Source organism: Syngnathus acus, chromosome 1, assembly GCF_901709675.1.
Source record: "Syngnathus acus chromosome 1, fSynAcu1.2, whole genome shotgun sequence".
Classification (NCBI taxonomy): Eukaryota; Metazoa; Chordata; class Actinopteri; order Syngnathiformes; family Syngnathidae; genus Syngnathus; species Syngnathus acus.
The window spans coordinates 10,157,724-10,181,194 of NC_051087.1; the positions used below are offsets into that span (position 1 = coordinate 10,157,724).

The 23,471-nt window shown below is 41.0% G+C and overlaps 1 protein-coding gene across 2 annotated transcripts in view; it reads right to left on the minus strand.

Moving 5' to 3' along the window:
• xylt1 (xylosyltransferase I) overlaps positions 1–23,471 on the minus strand; it is a 66,857-nt gene that overhangs the window by 4,729 nt on the left and 38,657 nt on the right. For both annotated transcript variants that reach the window (XM_037251106.1, XM_037251116.1), the window contains 5 exons: positions 20,732–20,812; positions 19,100–19,316; positions 18,612–18,788; positions 13,452–13,717; positions 3,513–3,711 (listed from right to left, as the gene is read on the minus strand). In XM_037251106.1, coding sequence (XP_037107001.1) covers positions 3,513–3,711; positions 13,452–13,717; positions 18,612–18,788; positions 19,100–19,316; positions 20,732–20,812 — 940 coding nt within the window. The remainder of the gene's footprint in view (positions 1–3,512; positions 3,712–13,451; positions 13,718–18,611; positions 18,789–19,099; positions 19,317–20,731; positions 20,813–23,471) is intronic.

Below are 23,471 nucleotides of genomic sequence, written 5' to 3' on the forward strand. Positions count from 1 at the left end.
TCCAAGGCTGACTCACTGGCACTCTACATCCCCAATTGATTGGCAGAAAGAACATGGGAGAAAAGAAGGCAACATTGCCAGGGGATAATCCCTGCAATCGACTAAGAAACAGTCATTGAGCAAAGTACAGTTTCATTTTTTAACATACACATTGGATGCTCTTTTCCCAGATATTTGACATTGCACTTAACGTTGCACTGGGTCTGTTCACGTGGGGTGGGACGAGCTAGACATACTCCTGTCCATTGGTTGAACCACAGAGAATTGTCACGTGTTTCAATGGACTACATGAATAAATTGGACGGATAATGAAATGCACCATGGACAAACACATTTACATACTGTGCTTGTTTAGAGATAATATCAGCATGCAGCTCTGGATGGTGATTTTATTCATTCATTCATCCTCCGAACCGCTTATCCTCACGAGGGTCGTGAGCGTGCTGGAGCGTATCTCAACAGTCTTTGGGCAGTCGGCGGCATACACCCTGAACTGGTCGCCAGGGCACACAAAGAACCATCCACAATATAACTTCGGTTTGAATGTTCCCAGGGGTCCATGGCAAGTTCTCTGATGTGACAGCCTTTCTGTTTTACTCTCATAGAGGTAGGTACAAGTAGCCACCAGAACCAAGAAACTGTTTCTTCAAATTGAAAATGGGTCAAACGCAGATTAACTCCTGGCCCAATTCAGCTTCTAGCTTACATTGACCTCCACACACAACCTGTCCCTTGGTGCCTATAACCCAATAAGCTTGGGCTTAGGACCAACACTCATTTGCTCACCAAGGCTTATGACCTTGTTGCGCTTATAGCTATACTTAGAAGAAGATACCACTGCTTCACTAATTCTGTGCCGGTAACCTGATCTCAAACTGTAGTCTCACTTTCTCTCATTGTAACATCAGCGTAGCTCGAGATTGCCGTGGACACAGCACAGGAGCTCCTTTTCAATTGTGCAGCTGCTTGTACATCATACAGTACATTTTGCTATTCTTCCCATTGCAGTATTTAATGTATGTATGATCATTGGCATGATCTAGAACACAGGTGTCAAACTGAAGGCCCGGGGGCCAGATATGGCCCGCCACATCATTTTATGTGGCCTGCGAAGACAAATTGTGCATCAAATTACTAGAATTGTAAATTGTCTTCACTTTTAATAATATATATTTTTTTAAATATTTGACCAGTTTTTACTTGTCTGATTTGAAAATGAGTTATTTGTCAATTTGTTTTGTAGCTTTGACTGTATATAATATGAGGTGCTCATACATTTATTTGGGTTGACAGTCATAATGGCCCTCCGAAAGAAGCTATGACTACAATGCGGCCCGCCAAAAAAACGAGTTTGACACCCCTGACAGAACTGACTCTCAATTAATTAACTGATGGAAAACCATAAGGCTCCTATAAAAAACAAAATGAAGCTCCCTTCATGTCTCTGCAAACCTTTCGTCTTTGTCACTGGTTGGCTGTTAACCACAGCATGACACCTCCATTAATTAATTTAGGTCTATATGATCAGGCAGCATCTTGGACAGTTGCATCTGGCCTTAAACCTCAGGGCACGCATGCCCCCAGGGCCCCATTTGGACTCTTATTAGTGGCCCTGCTTTGTGGTTATAATCAAACACAGTTGTTCACTGTGGCGTCAGAGTATTCTCCTGAGGCACAGGTTACATTACTGAAGCGCTGAGGCTGGGATGGATTGATGCTGGCTGCTTCAGTGTGGAGGAATACTGTAGACGAGTAAATCATGCTGTAGCAGAGAGGTGAATAAAGAAATTCAGAGAAAATAGTAGCGTTCTCTAATCGGAAATGACGTAATTTTTCAACTCATTAGTATCGACAGGTTAAGATCAGAATTTTTTCTTGAAATTAAAAAAGCGACAAAATAATCTGGATAGATTAGTTTTATCACACACAGCAATGTGTTCTCTGAGCAAAACATCTTCCTTTCACACACAACGCGTTTGGAATTTGGTGTCACAAACTAATGGCCACAAGCTATTGTGCTCGTCTGCAGCTCATTAAAAAAAAGGAAGCAATCATTGAAAGGTAGAAACATTGTGCTTACGCAACCTATAGTTAAGGCCGAAAGACACTGTACCTAATGATGTGGCCCATGAGGTTATGTTAGTCCAATGAGTGGACAGATTTATTCCGTGCAAGGTTAATACTTGCCATATGAATGTCATGCCATGTAAAACTTGAGCCAATAGACTCGTTTTAACTGCACGGGTATTGAAGGGAAATCAGGGAACACGTTAATCCAAGCGCATGGTTTATCTCGCAAGTTAAGCATATAGCTTTAGTACAAGGGGTCATATCCTTTGCGACTATGGCAATGCCACGCTAGCTGTCTTACTTAAAGTCTTTCTGTTCTCGTTTTGTGAGACAGACTGACAGGCAGACTGACTGACAGCCACTGCACAGTGCTAGACACTGAACGCTCTGTGAGGCTGAGCATCCAGATAAAAGCCTCTGCTCACATCACTTCGCTGTCACTCAGGGTTTCATACGCTTAACACACAAGCGGGGGCTCAGAAAGCGGGAGCTGCATGGCGACTGGGTGTCTGAACTTCCTTTACGCTCCCTTTGAGATGTTTGCAAAAAGGTCAAAGAGAGTCTGGGAGTGTCCAGGTAGACACAAGCGTCGCCTGCAGGCAACAACAGACCAAACCAATCCATTCATACATTTGATGGCATTTCAAATTCGACCCCTGCTGGAAGCTACGTGACGAACCACGGAAAATGTCAGTTTGCATTCACTCAGCTAATTTTGTGTATGCTGCAAATACACTCTGATCCGTCACATCAGAGCTCTTGCTGCCGGGTCCTTTACTGAAAAAAAAAAAAAAATCAAGGGGAGCATTCCACTGTGAAGGTGAGAGGACATTCTATTCAGGATCAACAAATTAACACCATGTGGAACTATCCGATGAACTTGAATGAATTCAATAAATGCGCATCTTACAAGGCCATTCATGTCAGGTCATTTTGAAGGCATGCAAATTGTTTTGGCGGCAAGGTCAAAATAGAGCAGTGGTTCTTAACCGGGGGTGCGAGTATGCTTCCTAGGGGGTGCGAGGATACCCTGGGGGAAATTTACAATTTTTCAGGGATAACTGAAAAAAGTGAAAAATTCTGGAAATCAAGAAGTCACTGTGTTAATTGGCATTAGGGATAATGCTAATTAAGCCTTATAGCTGTAAAGTAAACCAATTATTATTATAATAATTATTTAGGGTTGGGGTTAGGGGTGCGAGAACTGGTTGGTGAATTGAATGGGGTGCGAACAAGGAAAAAGGTTAAGAACCACTGCAATAGAGGAAGGTCAACATTACACTTCAGCAAGTGGTGTGTGGTCCTGTTTAAGACGAAGCAATTTACTGGAACCGTTTTCCTGAAATTAGCAAAGGCTGATTGATTTGGTAACTAAAGCGCACTCTAGCAAATGAAAGACAGGAAAGATTTGATGGAAGACGCGAGACAATATGCTGACTCACCTCTGCAAACTGCAACCTGCTGAAAGTGCTTTCAGGAGGCTTGGTTAACTTGAAGATCTTCTTAGGTGCCACCCAGGTCTCCATTGTCTCGAGTTTGCTTGTTGCTAGATTTGTGGCATGGTGCCTGACAAGGTAGCCCTGGAACTTATCAGACTGGAAGTAGAAATGCACAGACACTGGGTGGCCCATGGGGAAATACCTGGCAGAGAATTTAGAGACGTTGTTAGCAAATAAAAAATAAATAAAAAATCTGGAACTGTATATGCCAAGCAGTGGACCGTCAGTGAGCTTTGTGACAACAATATGTGATGGATAACAACATTCTGATCAATACATCTACATCTGGTGCATATATTATTATTAGTCCAAACATGGTACTACTTTATTTGACTTTTCTGCCCAAATTATTTTAAAAAGATACTTAGAAAAGACGTGAAAAGAAAACCAATATATACCCAAGATTGCATGACCATTAAACTTATTCACTTATTCATTTACTGCCACTGATGATCAAATGTGACCAGTCCAAATCTGCCTTGCAACTGGGATGTTTGGCATTCAAGGTGTAAAAAATATTTCACTGTTTTAACATCTTAATATTATCAGTGGGAAACATATTTTGACACTTGTATGACTGTTAACAATATAAAAATGTTACAAACTTTTGATGGTATTTTGTATTGAGTATTTATGATGGCAACAGCTTTACCCCTTGACCTGGCTCAGAAGAAATGGGACAGCTGAGACCACAGCAATACAGAATAGTCATTCACATTAGTCATTGAAGTGGGCACGCACACACACACACACGGACAGACACACACCCACGCCCAGACACACACGCATTAATTTGAACTGGGTCATTCAGTCAGCTGAAGCTGAAAGGAGGCCTTGCCCTCCTGATTGGTCTCTTTGTGAGTGTGCCTCCTCGTATACGTGTGGCCAGCCCTCGGGGTAGTACGAGTGACTTCTGGAAAAACAAAAAATGAGCCAGGATGGCCACTGCTGGGCAACAATCTGCAGCTGCTCTCAGCACACATCCTGACTCCGAGTTCTCCTCCCTTCTGCTCCTTAACATTCATTCGCAGACTTTTCCTTAAACAAGTGTGCAGGCCTACATTAACACACCCGCACTGGCCACCGCTGCTCCCCTGTGCCCGAGGCCTCATCAGTATTGTGCAGAAGGAGCCGGCCGGAGTCATCCCATAGCGGGAAATGCTCCGCTGACAAGCAGAACAGTAAATATTTGCACCCACAAGTAGAACCTCCTCGCCGCTGTAGCCTATTTGTATGTCTGCTTTCCATTCCTGCCGCTCTCCTCTGTTCTCACTTCACATCCTTTTCTTTGTCTCATCCCTCAGCTTTCATTACCCCCCTTTGCCCAGTCCTTTCCAAAAGACAGGGGGAACTGGTCAGAGTGTAGTCTGCACAGAAGCTCCATTCAGGCCTTTAAAGCAGTCACAGTGGGCTGCTAAAAGAGCCAAATCCCCTTCCTTGACGTGCTTTTCCATTGATGCATCTGCTGGTTGCACATCTCCATTCTACATGTCTGTATAATGTGTGCTGTGCCGGTTCAGGAAAATTTTGCATCTGTCAAATACTGATCGTAGCCTATAATAAATAGTCATTCAATATTAAAGGCTATCATATATATTTATGTCCAGAAGTATTTAGATAATGGCAAAAAAAATAACATGAGTGTTTTTCTGATTTTTGTTGAGTGTTTAGTCATTTTGGATTCATCTGTGGCATTACTCTCATTCTACTCATCTCTCTCTCTATATGTAAGATGTCTCTTTTTCTCTTTATCTGTAAGAAAAGGTGGCACCTTCCTTAGTAAGTTATCTTGAAAATGCAACAAAATATTGAAACAGAGGTCTTATGAGTGGTCAACCACATACCAGGAAAATGACAAGGCTAGTATTTTTTAAGTATTTTTCTTAATTTGTTTGACGAAAACCAACAACAAGAACAACTGTGATTGTCAGTAACAGAGCATCAATTTCTTTACTATAATGTCCACTCTACTCAGATGTGATGCCCAAGGTTAATTATTGGATAAAGGTCACGGGTAAAAAAATACTACCAATGATTAGCCCCTTTGGGTCAAAAGTAACAATCATTTCTAGGCATGTTTGTCAGCAGTTATTTATTTATATATATATATATAGATTTTTTATCTCCATGCAAGTTTATTGGCGCAAAAAGAGCTGACATGAGATCTGAGGTAGTCTAACCAACCTTGACACACCAAGATTAATCAGCATCAACACCCACACTAATACATATTGGCTAGGTGACATTAACTTTATGTTTTATTTAAGTAGGAAGAAACCAAAGCACCTTGAAGAAACCCACGCAGGCACAGAGATAATATGCAAATGTTATATTTCTACTGCATAGACTTGCCGTCATATCTTAGTCACAGTCCTTCAGCAAGTGCATTTACAAGATCCCTCAGAGAGAAAAAAAAACACACTCAAAAAGTACTGTTGGATTTTCTTCTGGTCTATTTATTAGTGTTGGCTCGTGAGTGAACGATTCGGTCAAAAGAACGAATTGTTTCAGTGAACGAGAGTGAACGAATCACTTCCTAAAGTGATTCGTTCTTTTTTCAGTTCATATGACTTCAACCAGTAGGTGTCGGTAATGCGCATTGAAGCTGGTGCCACCTCGCCGTAAAACAAAACGAAGAAGAAAATGACGTAACTTCCCGTTCACGAACGAGTGGTGAATTACATTTGGGTTCACCAACTGAACGGATCTGTGAGTGAACGCATCAGTGAGTGAGTGATTCGCAGTTCCAGTTCATCGCGAGAACGGATCAGTGAAGGAACAAATCCTGACTTTCCCGTTCGCGAGCGAGTCATTGGGTGAACTGCCTTCCCGTGCATCAACGGATCAGTCAGTGAACGTGTTGCGTCTCCTGGCATGAACTATGTAAACCAGAATGTAGATTTACGATTTGCCAAGGAAAGAAAACCACTCACTGAAACACCACTTCTTTTATGCGCGTTTTCTCCAAGCTAACGGCTAACTTTATTGTTATTAGGAACACCTGAAAATGACGGCGTACCTAATGGAGTGTCCGAGTGACGTCACAGATCAAACAGCCAATCAGAAAGTGGGGGTGAGGGCGGGTGTGGCACTTTTCACTTAAGCTTTTTCCCTAATGAAGTGGCCTGTGATTAGGTACACCTCATGAAAACTTCAATAGGTACACTACACAAGGTAAAAATAAATAAAAACAATGAATCAATGAATAAGAAAGTGTAGCAAACAATTCTTATGATCAAATCTTTTGAGTGAACCGATTCTAAAGATTCAGTTCACTTGAGAACTGGACTGCACATGACTAGTACAAAAGAGTGCAGACGGCCCATGGATACCAGGTCGAAATAGCCGACTGGTTAGTGACATGGGCTCTTGCTCGGAAGGGACTTTGTTCGATCCCAGGTGGGAGCATGTACCCAAGTGTCATTTTAGAATTGGAACCTCGTTGTGTATGCGTACGTATATGCAAACAAATGCAAGTATTTATGTGTAAATACATAAGGCGGCCCCAACCCTAACCCTTCGCCTACCCTACTTTGAAACCCATAGCTACCAGGTCAAAATAGCCGACTGGTTAGTGACACGGGCTCTTGCTCGGAAGGAACTTTGTTCGATCCCAGGTGAGAGCATGTACCTAAGTGTCATTTTAGAATTGGAACCTCGTTGTGTATGCGTACGCATATGCAAACAAATGCAAGTATTTATGTGTAAATACATAAGGCGGCCCCAACCCTAACCCTTCGCCTACCCTACTTTGAAACCCATGGCTACCAGGTCGAAATAGCCGACTGGTTAGTGACACGGGCTCTTGCTCGGAAGGAACTTGGTTCGATCCCAGGTGAGAGCATATAACTATGTGTCCTTTTAGAATCGGAACCTCGCTGTGTACGCATATGCAAACAAATGCAAGTATTTATGTGTAAATACATAAGGTGGCCCCAACCCTAACCATTCGCCTACCCTACTTTGAAACCCTATCCCTAGCTTTAAAGCCTGCTTTGAAACCCTAACTCTCTTCACCCTCCCCCTACACTACTAAAATGACGGTGTACTTAATGGAGTGTCTGTGTGATTCCCTCGTTAAGTGCACCTGCGTGAAAAGTTTTAGCTCCTGCAGAACGTGAAAATGAACAAATCTTTTCACGCAGGTGCGTTTAACGAGGGTAACCTGGAAAACATATTGGAACGCGGCCCCTCGAGGACTGGAGGTCGACACCCCTGGTTTAAGTGAAAAGTGCCACACCCGCCCTCACCCCCACTTTCTGATTGGCTGTTTGATCTTTGATGTCACACGGACACTCCATTAGGTACACCGCCATTTTCAAGTGTACCTAATAACAGGCCACTTTATTAGGGAAATATCATGGTCAAAGGTCACAGGTGTCAGGCTCTAGTCCTCGGGGCCGCATTCCAACATGTTTTCCAAGTGACCCTCGTTAACCGCACCTGCGTGAAAAGTTTTTGGTCACTTTCACGTTCTGCAGGAGCTAAAACTTTTCACGCAGGTGCACATAACGAGGGAATCACACGGACACTCCATTAGGTACACCGCCATTTTCAAGTGTACCTAATAACAGGCCACTTAATTAGGGAAATATCATGGTCAAAGGTCACAGGTGTCAAGCTCTAGTCCTCGGGGCCGCATTCCAACATGTTTTCCAAGATCCCCTCGTTAAGTGCACCTGCGTGAAAAGTTTTAGCTTCTGCAGAACGTGAAAATGACCAAATCTTTTCACGCAGGTGTGTTTAACGAGGGTAACTTGGAAAACATATTGGAACGCGGCCCCTCGAGGACTGGAAGTCGACACCCCTGGTTTACGTGAAAAGTGCCACACCCGCCCTCACCCCCACTTTCTGATTGGCTGTTTGATCTGTGACGTCACACGGACACTCCTTTAGGTACGCCGCCATTGTGGCACTTTTCACTTAAACCAGGGGTGTCGACCTCCAGTCCTCGAGGGGCCGCGTTCCAATATGTTTTCCAGGTTACCCTCGTTAAACGCACCTGCGTGAAAAGATTTGTTCATTTTCACGTTCTGCAGGAGCTAAAACTTTTCACGCAGGTGCACTTAACGAGGGAATCACACGGACACTCCATTAGGTACACCGCCATTTTCAAGTGTACCTAATAACAGGCCACTTTATTAGGGAAATATCATGGTCAAAGGTCACAGGTGTCAAGCTCTAGTCCTTGGGGCCGCATTCCAACATGTTTTCCAAGATCCCCTCGTTAAGTGCACCTGCGTGAAAAGTTTTAGCTTCTGCAGAACGTGAAAATGACCAAATCTTTTCACGCAGGTGTGTTTAACGAGGGTAACTTGGAAAACATATTGGAACGCGGCCCCTCGAGGACTGGAAGTCGACACCCCTGGTTTACGTGAAAAGTGCCACACCCGCCCTCACCCCCACTTTCTGATTGGCTGTTTGATCTGTGACGTCACACGGACACTCCTTTAGGTACGCCGCCATTGTGGCACTTTTCACTTAAACCAGGGGTGTCGACCTCCAGTCCTCGAGGGGCCGCGTTCCAATATGTTTTCCAGGTTACCCTCGTTAAACGCACCTGCGTGAAAAGATTTGTTCATTTTCACGTTCTGCAGGAGCTAAAACTTTTCACGCAGGTGCACTTAACGAGGGAATCACACGGACACTCCATTAGGTACACCGCCATTTTCAAGTGTACCTAATAACAGGCCACTTTATTAGGGAAATATCATGGTCAAAGGTCACAGGTGTCAAGCTCTAGTCCTTGGGGCCGCATTCCAACATGTTTTCCAAGATCCCCTCGTTAAGTGCACGTCATTTTCACGTTCTGCAGAAGCTAAAACTTTTCACGCAGGTGCACTTAACGAGGGAATCACACGCACACTCCATTAGGTACACCGCCATTTTAGTAGTGTATGGGGCGGGTGAAGAGAGTTAGGGTTTCAAAGCAGGCTTTAAAGCTAGGGATAGGGTTTCAAAGTAGGGTAGGCGAACGGTTCGGGTTGGGGCCACCTTATGTATTTACACATAAATACTTGCATTTGTTTGCATATGCGTACACAGCGAGGTTCCGATTCTAAAAGGACACATAGGTATATGCTCTCACCTGGGATCGAACCAAGTTCCTTCCGAGCAAAAGCCCGTGTCACTAACCAGTCGGCTATTTCGACCTGGTAGCTATGGGTTTCAAAGTAGGGTAGGCGAAGGGTTAGGGTTGGGGCCGCCTTATGTATTTACACATAAATACTTGCATTTGTTTGCGTATGCATACACGAGGTTCCAATTCTAAAAGGACACTTAGGTATATGCTCTCACCTGGGATCGAACCAAGTTCCTTCCGAGCAAGAGCCCGTGTCACTAACCAGTCGGCTATTTCGACCTGGTAGCTATGGGTTTCAAAGTAGGGTAGGCGAAGGGTTAGGGTTGGGGCCGCCTTATGTATTTACACATAAATACTTGCATTTGTTTGCGTATGCATACACGAGGTTCCAATTCTAAAAGGACACTTAGGTATATGCTCTCACCTGGGATCGAACCAAGATCCTTCCGAGCAAGAGCCCGTGTCACTAACCAGTCGGCTATTTCGACATGGGAGCCATGGGCCGTCTGCACTCTTTTGTACTAGTCATGTGCAGTCCAGTTCTCAAGTGAACTGAATCTTTAGAATCGGTTCACTCAAAAGATTTGTTCAAAAGAATTGTTTGCTACACTTTCTTATTCATTGATTCATTGTTTTTATTTATTTTTACCTTGTGTAGTGTACCTATTGAAGTTTTCATGAGGTGTACCTAATCACAGGCCACTTCATTAGGGAAAAAGCTTAAGTGAAAAGTGCCACACCCGCCCTCACCCCCACTTTATGATTGGCTGTTTGATCTGTGACGTCACTCGGACACTCTATTAGGTACACCGTCATTTTCAGGTGTTCCTAATAACAGGCCAATTCATTAGGGAAAAATCATAGTCAAAGCTTAAATGAAAGTGAAAAGTGCCACACCCGCCCTATCCCCCACTTTCTGATTGGCTGTTTGATCTGTGACGTCATTCGGACACTCTATTAGGTACACCGCCGTTTTCAGGTTTGTTCACGAAGGTTCACCAGTGAGTGACAGACAGCGTTGCTGCTATGCCAGCCGACACGTTATGTCGACATTGATGTTTTCATTTTGTATTTGTTGGATTGTAGTAGATGGTGTTATTATACCGAATGTGTTTGTGTTTGAATAAAAGGTTGAAAAAAAAATCAGTTATGCCGACATTTGTTATTTTGGGGGACACCAACTCATATAAAAACGTAAAACACATAGTCATATAAAGCAGTTAACCAAATGTCTGATTTTTATGTTTTAATTGGCGAATATAAAAACAAGGAATAAAACACCAGACACGTTTTAACAAATGTTTATTTAATAATAATATTAAAAGTACATTTCAAACCAGCAATCCAATGTGAAATTGCAGTAGATATATTGGATAACAATAATTAGGCGTATACATGCACACACGTTATTTTAAGTGTTATGAAATAAAGATTACCCAAAGAGAAGCATAATCTCCCCGTTTTTGCATAACGGAGCATCCCTTCATGCAATAAAGTTAGCCGTTAGCTTGGAGAAAACGTGCATAAAAGAAGTGGTGTTTCAGTGAGTGGTTCTTTCTTTCCTTGGCAAATCGTAAATCTACATTCTGGCTTACACAGTTCACGCCAGGAGACGCAACACGTTCACTGACTGATCCGTTGATGCACGGGAAGGCAGTTCACCCAATGACTCGCTCGCGAACGGGAAAGTCAGGATTTGTTCCCTCACTGATCCGTTCTCGCGATGAACTGGAAATGCGAATCACTCACTCACTGATGGGTTCACTCACAGGTCCGTTCAGTTGGTGAACCCAAATGCAATTCACCACTCGTTCGTGAACAGGAAGTTACGTCATTTTCTGCTTCGTTTTGTTTTACGGCGAGGTGGCACCAGCTTCAATGGGCATTACCGACACCTACTGGTTGAAGTCACATTAACTGAAAAAAGAATGAATCACTTTAGGAAGTATATTGTATTGTATTGATGTGTACGGGTTGATTCCATGGGATGTAGAGTGTGTGTGTTTATGTGCATGCGTGCTTGCAGCTGTGCATGTACACCACGAATCCGGGCTGGTCCTCCTCCTCTCCTCGGAGTTTGCTGATGAGACATGCTTGACGACTTACACTCCATATACTGTTGCTGATGTCACTAACTTGTTTTCGAGTCTTTCTTAACAGTATACAGTATGTTTCTTTTGTTGACGGCTGTTGTTATAGTCAATCCATTTCATGTGTGTTTAATTCTTATCCAGGGTATTCCAAATGGTTACATTAATTTTGGCCGATATTTGTGCAATTGCTCTGAATAAATTTTCATCTTTCAAATTGCTTGTTTTTGCCTACATAGACAACTCTCTGGTTTAAATTCAAATGTAGTTCTCATAGGTAAAGCACAAATCTGAAAATCTGCATAGACATTCTGAACTATTTATTGTACCAATAATAAATATAATTGGAGTCGGCTATAACCTGAGCAACAGATTTTGACAGAAATACCTGGACATAAAGCCCGACCTTTAGTTTTTGTCTCATACCGTATTCATGTTTTTGTCAGAAAAAAGAAAATGGCCACACAGTGACAATATTTTTTGTCTTGATATGGTGTCATAGTGATTCTTACTCTGAGTGAGCCAACCATTGCAAGCGTGCTGCAATCAAACAAAGTAGGAGATAGAAAATAATAAATGTTGCTGAATCAAATACTGACAGTCTGAATAACTATCAACTGTAGATCAGACAGTATTTTTGTGATCGTTCAAACAAATGTTCTTTCCCAATTAAGTTTCGTTGACTCCAGAACACTGGTGTGAGAAATCATTAGAATGTGCATAGAAGATGTCACGCTGTTGCTGCAATGCTACAAAGGTACTGCTCTCTCTTCTCTTTTGTTTAGACGATGGGCGCTTTTTTTCTGTCAGGCTTACACAAATTGGCATTTCACACCTCCACATTCTGTTTTTAATTTGTTTCTGTTTACGTAAGCCCTTTGCATGTTGATTTCATCACCTCAGCGTAGACTAACAAAACAGTTAATCGGAAAATGCTCTTACACCAGATGTTAGTGAGCGCTTTATTCTGATGAAATGCTTAAAAAAAGTCCATGAATTCAAGATGTTCCAATTGCAATATTGCTTTTTTAACAGAATACACGGGTCAGACTTTTAGAAATCCAACATTTTGAACCAAAATGTTTCTTCTGCTAAAGGTAACTTTTACAGCTCTGACTTCATGATCACATTGAACCCCATTAAATTGTGATTCATCAAGGCAGAAAGAGTATAACAAAAAAAATACAGTTATATGGCCTCTCTATGTCACAGACCTGTTGCAAATGGGTCTCGAATGTATCTCAAGTGCGAGTTCACTATACTGAATATATTTGTGCAACAGGTGGACACTGTTAGAGTTTAAAAGCAGTTGATATAAACAAGTACACTGACTTTGTACTTGCTGCTTCATAACGTACACCTGCACTGTGCTAAATAGCTCCAGTAGAAAAGGTACTACATCCATAATTTAGCCATAACAGGCTGTCCTTGGAGGCTACGTTATGGTTCATTCATTCATTATGTCATTGTAATACGGACATGTAAGACAGGGGTGGACGCTTAAGCCATGCTGACTAGAAAAACGCGACTGGATCTCTTGGTCTTCATTTTATTTACTTAATATTTATTTCATAATAATAGGGCTGAGAAAGAGTTGGCTTGTTTTGGTGAAAAAAATAAATAATAATCATTTATTTATAGATTTTATAGTATTTATAGATTTAACTGAATAGAACTCTTAATCATGTGCATGTGTTTCTAAAATCTAACCTGCAGCTGTGGTCCCTTGGGTTGCCTTGCAGCGACGCAGCAGCCCGGGCCAAACCCATTCTTGAGAAGGAATGGTAGTAGGTGAGCTGTGTGTCCGACAGACTGGCCACACCATCTGGCTCGTCGTACACATTTTCCCAATACGAGTTTAAGCCTGGCGTCCCCGATGGAAATGGTCCAAACAGGTAGACGTCCAGATGGTTCACTATCTCCTGGTTCACACTGGCTTCAAACTTCCTGGCAAAGAAGGTGGGACGCACCGTTTGCTGCAGAGAGGAAGATGGGATTAAAAAAAAAAAAAAAGGAGATTAAAAAATAGTTCTGTGCCAGCATGACAATGTAAGTGGTGTGATGTGTATGGAGGCAGAGCAGATATGGAAAACAAAACAGAGGAAAAACAAATTCCAACACAAACAAGGATGGCCACCTTGCATCACTTTATATAATGATTCATATATGGTCTTACACTTTTTATTCACCAGTGATAATTGAGTATTTGTGCAAGGTACAGTGTTTTAAGTGTTAGCTAAAGCTTTACAAGGATTCCCAAATTTATTCGAGCAGCAATTCCTCACCCGGGTGCTGTGGCACATTGGTGTGCCATGACTGATCATCATCAGGAAATTATTCTATTTCACTTTATTTGTATGAAAATTATTTTTGAATTGACAGTGTATCTTTGTTCATTCATCCAAGCCAGCAGTATATAGTAGGAGGGAGAACAATTAAACACTCTTTCATTAGACTGCAGAAGGTACAATAAACTTCAGTATGTCAATTTGTAATAAATTGATACGAGATCATCATTATTTCAAGTATTCATATCTTTATGACATTTCTTTGTTTGGTGCTGTACGTTGCCTCCTTAAAGGTTATGAAACACACCATCTATTTGTCTTGGAGAGCATCCAACATCAGAACCATTTTGGAGTAATTTGAATGTTAATTTGTAAGTTTCACTGCTTTTAGTTTTACACACAGGGTTTAGAACTAACCAGGCAATTAGACTTGGCGTTAATGTATGAAAGCATCATACTAATACGACCGTGGCGTCTGGAAGAAAAAAGAAAGCACCGATTAGTGTCCTATGAGGAAATAGAGGTGGCAGCTGTGGACACTGTTATGATGTCATAAAATTGAAATTGCAAGCTAGTAAACAGTGGCAGCTCTCTACGTGATGACGGTGGATGTTGCAATAGTTGGGGGTTGTTAGTGAGACAAACTCAGTTGTGGGGCCCGCCACATCTAACTAAATGCGTTTCCTCATGGAGTTCAAGTTTGCCTAAAGGTGGGTAGATAATTTAGGCCTGATTTTGCTGTTATCTGACAGTTTAAGTTGGGAGCACCAAATTGTGTAATCATTGTATTGCATTGTTTAAAAGACATGATTTGAAGCTAAAGAACACATTTATTTGTCAAACTGCCACGGAGAGTTCAAATTTAAAATTTGGCCTTCAGCTCATTTTGTAAAAGCTCTTTAAACATAAATCAAATGTATGCGTTGTAACATCAGGCCTTGAAATACACATTAAGTGATACAGTATTTTTAAAGCGATGAAAAACATACAATTCTTCTCATTTATAATCAAAAGTATTTGAAGAAAATATAATTAGTACATTCCCATCCCCTGCTGGTTGGGACATTTTTTATTCTGTAATAAAACCAGCTGAAACCCGATGATTTTATTGGTCCATAATGTGCCACACAAAAATGTTTATCCAAACGCGTTCCCTTCTTTAAAAGTGGCAATATTTTTCTTACAGATGAGTGATGTTAGGCTATCGCAAATCCACATTTTTTCATAGTTTGAAATGTATGGAAAAGAAGGACTATGAATAGATTATTTCTGGAACGTGAGACTTGAAATCGAGCCAAAACTGCAAATTGGGATCACGTTCTAATTTGGTGATTAACTTGAGTCATGCTATGTACGTATATCTTGTTTACGCCTGGGGACTTAGTCAGATTGAGAGATTCTAATCATAGATGTAACACCAAGTGTGTAAAACGGTATAGAGAGTTTGACATGGAGGAAAGACAACGCTCATATGCAACTTCTGACATTGAGACTTTGCTGTAATGTGAGAAAATGTCAAATAGTGCCTTTTAAATGACCTCAAAAGCATTTAGGATTGAAAATGTCTGATAAATTATCAGACAAATACATTTTCCATCGTGGGTTGCTCAGATACTTTTAATTCCCATTAAAAGCAGTTCATGCAGTCAGTAGTAAGTTTCCGCTGTTCAACTTTTCTCACACAGAATGTATTTTTTTGCTTTGCCTTATTTGCTCTTTCCGCCCATGCCAATTTCACCATCTCTGTCCTTGCTACTGTTGCTTTTTTGGCTGGAGGTGCATCATGAAATCTGCCGCCTCCACAGCTTGGCGCTTACACAAGGACTTTTCTTGTCAGCCGCAGACACAAAACTATTAACCAATAGTTAGCTAGCACCAAGCACCTCGGTGCAACCTACAAAAAAAAAAAAAGAGTTGAAATGAATTTTTGGCACATTTGGAGGATCTCGGGTCTTTCTCATGTTGCAACTGTCGTTCCGGGCTGCCAGCTTGATGTTGCATGGCACCAGATGATTGTGCGGGGTTCCAGCAATTAAATGGAAACGTGTAGGTGGGAAATTCTGGTGCTTGGATGTTCCCAGAACTAGTGGGTTTTGACATGCCCTTCGGTGCTGTCATAGCCAGTCTTTCCCACATGATGAAATACATTACTACACAAAAATGGCACATTTTAAAGGCACAACATTTCAGTTTTCTAAGGGTGACGTCAATTCAAAATAATTGACTGTGCCACAAAATGCACAACTGTAAAATGATCTATCGTTGCAAAGTAACTGGATGAGACATCAGTCCTAATAGCTGCACCTTTATTTGATGGTGATAATATTGGCATGGTGAATATGATTGTGACCAAAAAAATACCAAGACAACATGGATGTCATAAAAATTCATTTCGACTTTACTATCAGATTGTCACGGCAAGCAGTCAACTGCAAAACCTCCTTCTTAATATTCGACATCTATGCCTGTGGGAATTGCAATTCAAAAACCTTAGCCTCTAAATTCCAATCAAGTCTGCTTCATCTCAACCACCTCATGTCACATCTCTTGCTTTGCATGACTTTTTGGAAGCTAAAGGCCATATTCCAGTCTTTTATAGAGTTTATGCTAATGTTCTGGTTTCTACCTCCTGCAATGTTAAGATTCAAAGGCAAATTCAGATTTTGTGCTCAGTTGGATATCAAGTCCTATTTATAGCGGGGCCTGGCATGCACCTGCAAAGCTTGCTTTTGTTCCCTACTTTATGCCCAGGGATGGCCTTCACTGATACCACGGTGCCAAGCAGCACTGCCAGGGAGCTCCGGTAATGTGCTGGCATTAAAGTGTGTGAGGCGGGCGAGACAGGCGGCTGACCAATCTGGCAATGAAGTGGAGTGCTGCGGCTTTGACAGCTATGTGAAGGACAGGAGTCACAGTTGAAAAAGTATATGACTTCAAGAGGTATTTAACTATGGCGGAACATTTTCATTTTGTGCCACAGATGTTACTTTTTAGGAGCTTATTAATAGTCCAACTGGTATTTGATTTTTTTTGACAGGCTCCCAGGGTCAGTGCCACTCACTTGCTTCCATTTTAAAAAGCTAACTCTCCTATTCCTCCTGTGAATACCCAAGGCAAGGAGGATATAATTACTTTCTAAATGTTCACTTTCTAGGTCACTGAAAATAAGATATCATTTTCTACTTATTGATTACGATGGCTGCGGGAACATTCTGACGTCGGCGAGAAAGCTTGGAGGCAGAAAATCAACTAATAAGGTGTGCGCTTGTCATTTATGGGTAATTTGGGTGGTAAAATGTTCATCTTTTCATCAAACGGCTAAAGGGCAAATCAATGAGCTGTCACAAATGTTTCACTTAAGAATTAAGTGTTGCTAACTGGAATAAAACACATTTTAATATGATAAAAGAGGATCTTCTCAAGGAGAAATTTCATTTACACTCTGCTAAATTTTGGTGGTCACCCCGCAGACAGTACACATGCCAGAATAAGGAGGCGCAAAATCTGTCCGAGGTGATTTTTGTAGGATTTCGTGTCCTGCTCAAGGATACCTCAACTGTAGTCAGAATGTACATTAGTATAGTATCTTAAATGAGTAGTTGCAATTTCTCTCTGTTTACATAGCCCAAGTCCTTACAGACTTCTGTTGACCCTTTTGTATTAGCAATCATTTTGTCAATATGCAATTAAATCAAAGCTATATTTCTTTTTAATAATAAAGAAGGGAGTTTGCAGCAGCTTAGGTCTGCACTTCAGCTGTTTCTTAATGGATTTAATAAGCCGCTGCACTATCAGCGCTATAATTTTAGTACAATGAAGAACAATTCTAAACAACTGCAATCTACAATTATGATTAGATGAATGACTGCCACAGTATCAATCAAAATCATGCAGTAACCAAACTGCAATCTTTGACTCCAGCTCTCTGATTTGTTTCTTGACACTTTTGGATCTCATTGGATAAAATTAAATTATCAAAGGAGAAAATGCCGAGGTCAGAATGACAGTTGTTGAGAGTCACGCCGACATTACGCCTCATCTGAGTTTCACAATAATGTAGTGTATTTATATAAAGCATTACAATGTGTGTTTTTAATAAGATGTTATTGCTTGAATATATTTTAAAAAAGCAGTTTCAAAATTAAATATTCATTATATGAACAATTTATCATTTTAACGCAAACTGTTTAAAATGCATTACATACACTACGTGTTATTAAATTATACTGAGCAATTATGCTAAAACATCCATGGGGAAAAATATAAATGAGAAAAATAACAACTTACATCAACTATGTTTTTTAATAAAATATTTGATATATTATTTTGACCGCAAAAGCCCAGATGTGGCCCTTGGGCCATGTTTTGCCCAAGTCTACATTATTTTGTGCAGATACACCAGCACAAGTGTTTGGTGAATATTTGCAAGTATGTGAATAATTACCGAACTTTAAATTTACTGCTGAAATGTTGTGAAATAAGAAATGGTTTGAATTTGTCTCGTGCGACGAGCTGTGTCTCACGCTACTCCATCAATTGTCGTGAAGCGAAAAGGAAAATTAATGGAGTATGTTATTATTACCTGGAAGCGATGTAAGTCCACAAGCTTGAAGTCATTAGGGGAACATCCGCACCAGTCAACAATGTGCTTGTACTGGCATTTACAGCCCAATTTACGATTCCAGTTGGTGATGCGCAGGTTGTTATCCACCATGCTCTCACAGTAGACACTGTTCTCCAGCACAGTGTGGAAGAATGACTGGAAAACAAACAAATGAATACATGGCAGTGAGAAAAAAAATAACATTTTAATTTTCACCCCTTTCAATGCTCAATGGTAAAAGAAATGTAGAACATGTACATTGATTGAAGCTTATGATTAAAGTGTAATTTCTTTAGAGCGATGAGTACAGCTACAAAGACAACTTCACATCTTGCTTGCCCGTTTTGATTGCAAGTCTGTCTGCCGTTAGCAATGACAAGACATTTGTAGTTTCTCTAAGTGCACAAAGTTTCACTTACCTGCCACTCACGGTTAAGAAAAATGAAAATGGGTTGTTTGAGTGTTACCTCGGCAGGCAGCAGAGTGTAGGCGTAGAAACGCTTCATGTTGGTGACCAGATCGTCCTTGGAGTTGATGACATATTCCACAAACATGCGGTTCAGAAGGAACCAGTCGGATCCTCCATCCACTGAGATGCCCTCTGGGATTTTACGATCACCCAGTCTCCACATGTGGGTGTCACACTCATAGAAGAGACGATCCAGGCCTTGTTTACGGATAAACCTGGTGAAAACAAATTATGACTCATGAAGTCCTAAGCTGACGTGTTATTCAAGCAAAAATTGTTTTGACGACTAAAACAAGACAAATGAAAATCAATGAATTGTAAATCATCTTTGGGCAAATATATTTCCTTGTTGTAACAGCTATAAGAAAAGAATAAATAGTTAAAAAGACTTAAAAAAGGATTTGAAAAAGGGAAATCAAACAATGGTTAAATAAAAATGTTTTTTAATCGCTTTAATATTTTGAAAAAAGATTTTCTCATTTCTTCCACAATGATTTTATTTGACAATATTGAAGGTTACCTTATTTGACCGTAAATTTTGATACCAGAGATTAGTTTTGAAAGTCATCGTTTTAAAACATCTTCGTAACCGCTGCTACAATATCTAGTAATTTCAGTCAAATTAATTCTACGATCAAGTTTTGTAGGATGGCAGGATGGTAGGATTCAAATGGCATATGAGCTTTTCTAGAGTGAGACTTCACACATGCCAGCGTAGCGCTCAAAAAACGAATATCCAAAGATCTATTTCTAAACTATTGGAAAGCTAACATCTGTTCAGCACCCCATAACTAACAGCTTGTCAATAAATGCATGTTTACTAGTGCCAATCCATAATTGCCACATTTTTTGTTTTGTTTTTAAATATACAGCAAATTTCACTTGGAAATCATAAGAGCAGCCTTATAGCAAAAAAAAAAAGGTAGTGGGCTAAATGTGCTGTTGCTCTGTCCGCATACACTTTCATCAACAGCGACAAGTTCAACATACATTATAGATGCTTTTACTACTGACCATATCAAGTATTAGCAGTGAGGAGTCAAGTTCAGTTCAGCCAACTGGGCCTCTTTAGAACTAATTGGTTTCATGGGGAGTGGTAGTTGCATCTGTCAGCTATTCAAATACAGTATAAATTATATATACGTATTCAGCCACGTGCAGTCATTGGATTGGTAATGGTTTTTCTTATTTCATTCAAACTTGCTGATCGGTGACTGGCTTTGAAAATCTTGATGAAGCAATTTTTATATTTATTTTTTTTGTTCATTTAATGGAAAGACTGTTTTTGCATAATGTAAACCTTTATTTGTTAAACAAGCAGAACTTTGATTTTTTGTCACATTGCAGCTGGTTTAAAAAATGTGATCTAATTTCTTCCGGCGATGCTGAAAGACGGATCAAATGATGCAATGTGGCTACAATGGCACAGAGGTGCTGTTGAGTCAAGCTGAGTCATGCACGCATTTGTGTTGGGGTTTTTTGGAGCGCAATGCGACTCCTGTCTGGCATTGGGGGTGAGCCGAGAGAGCAACGGGTGGCAGCGGCAAAGATGGCGACCTCACTGGGTCACCACAAAAGCAATGCTGCAGGGTTGATTCTAATTTTTATTTAGGGCAAATCACAGACTCACCTGGCGTTGTCCCTGCCGTGAGATTTGATGAAGTTCATGTGTCTGTATTTGGACAAGAAGGCCACCAGCTGCTTGTTTGTCCTACAAAGAGAAAAGAGGGGGCTTATGCAAAATGTCATGGTGTTAATTGAAGAACACGTGCATGTCATGTAGAAGTTTACGGGGGCTATACACTCTGTAACGAATGTGAAATGAATGTGAAAATCTGCCTTTCACTGTGAGAAATTTCTGTTTTGAATATTGTTCCATTGAAAAAATGTAATACAATAATCAGAATGTGAAGGTCTACTTCTGGTGATCAAAACAAGCACGGCAAAAAAAAATAAAAAATACTGAAGGTTGCTTTCAAACTTTTAATTTGTTGTTGCTGCAAATTCAAGTTTCTTTCTTCTTTTTGTGCGATGACCGTCATAGGTCAGAATGACAGTAACCTGTGGAGATGGGACATCATTTTGCCCATCAACACATTTTTATGAAGAAAAAAACAAAACGCAACAGTTGAAGACAGATTATTCCATGACCTTAGCAGCTCTGGTTGTTTTTTCCCGGGGGCTACTTGGGATCATAGAAACGATTGTGTCGCCATTATTTTGATGAAAGACTCCATGCTGCTTTTACATGGCAGGGCAGCGTTGTCTCATACACAGGCCAGACAAGCTAAAAGCTTTGCTCTGCAGGCTCTATCTATGCCCCAGTCATTTCATCTGCTTTGGAGCTTTTCATGATACTTTGCTTTGCCTTTCGGAAAGAGCGGCAAGGCGGGTGGTTAAAAGCGCAAGGATCAGTGGGGGGAGGGACAAACGCATATTAATGTCATTTTCTCTTGAAGGAGCAATTTCACAGCCTTGGGGGGCTTATCTTAGGACGTCCTGAGCCATAAAGTCGAACTGATGATATGCTGTGCAGACACACACAGTCTTCTGTCTCCACCCACACATGCATGCTGGGTGACGGCTAGTTTGCACGTTGCCAATACAATATACATGCACAGAGGCATAAAAATGCTTGAAGGCACACTCACATACATGCATGCATAAACACACACACGCACGCTCAGCAAGTGTCATATCCCAACTTTGCCACCTGAGCGGTCACTCTGAGTCCTTTGGGTTGGGTTTGCTTGCTGTCAGGCCTTTGGGTGCTCTGTTTCTCACCAGTATGCATACGATATAACACATGCACCCACACACGTACACACACAAAACTCTGCTTTCACACTAGGCAAGTCAAAATTGTGCACTTTTTTCAATATCATAGTCAATAAAACTTTATGGTGGCACTGAGTTACTTCCATGGTCTTGTTAAATTCATAATGTGCCCTTTTTTTACATACTTTGGACTTTTGTTCGTATATGATACCACGGAAGAATAGTGGAATGTTACAGTTGCTGGGTTATTGTCAAACACATTTGACAAGGATGACATTAATCATGTCCGTCTGGAAAAAAAGTAGATACAAATATTTTTAAACTTATGCACTTTTGTCTCAAAAATTTGAAACAAACTGATGCCTTTTACAGCAGAGGATGACACTTTTATATGCAAACAAACCACTAGCAATAATATTAGCATGTGAGACACAAAACGAAAGATAAGGATGCTGCAGCTAGTTGTCTGACAAAGCTCAATCATTTTAAACACCGCTGTAAAGTCAATGAAAGGCTCTCAAAAGAGAAAAAGGTAAGCACAAGGAGGCCGTGTAGATAAAAGCTGGGAAAGAGGGCCACACTCTTTAGCAAAGCATGCATGTAACTCATCCTTTGGACTCTCTGGACACACACAGCGTGAATGGCTCTGCGCTTGCCTTTGAGGGGCAGCCATGCGGCAGGACAGACATTATCAGGGAATTAGAGGGGAAATAATGCCTTGTCTCCCGTCCCACTGATAACAACGGCAATAGTCAGGACAGGGCGGTGCAAGAGAGACCACCCTCACCTCCTCAGTCCATTTGGACTCTCACCAATATTGTATGGTCACAATGGAAAGACTGCCGGTCACTGTTTGCTGACTCAGATTGAACTAGAACAGACTCAGGATTCAAACATTGGATGAATAGAGTAGATGATAAAGCTAAACACTGGATTACAAATTATTTTGCACACGTTGAGATGCTCATCACCTTCTAAAAACTCCGTCACACATTATTAAGCCAAAAATAATAGTCTGAAAGGACCACATTGACCAACGAACATGGTCCAATTCAAGCTGTTACAAATACACATACTCTGCAATGATGAAAATTTGCATCTTGCAGAATTACACGGATCCAAAACATCCATTTCCCCATGCTTGATCTCGCCCCCTCCCTTCCTTCTCCCTGTCATTTCTGTGTCTCACTTCCTTCTTTGGCGCCATCAATCGTTTCATTTCCCAACAGATGGGTCTTAAAATCTCCACTGTCAGCTATTTCTCCAACTCCATCACCCTCATGCAAATGAGAATGCAAAATATGAGCAAAACAGTGCCTTGGCATACTCACAAATGCATTTAATCATGAAGTGACAGGATAAATATGCAAATATGTAGGATGATGCAAGGCATGAAGTTAGACATGGTGCAGAAACATATAGACAGCATGTCCGCAACATTCATCAATGTGACGGGAGGGACAAGATTAAACTTGTCAAACAAATCCAATTTCAGTTTGGAAGACATCAGATCCTACATTTCTTTGTTCATTATACCAACTTTACTAAATCCAACTGGTGGACATGTGTGCTGTGGAGATAACTCTCCCCTT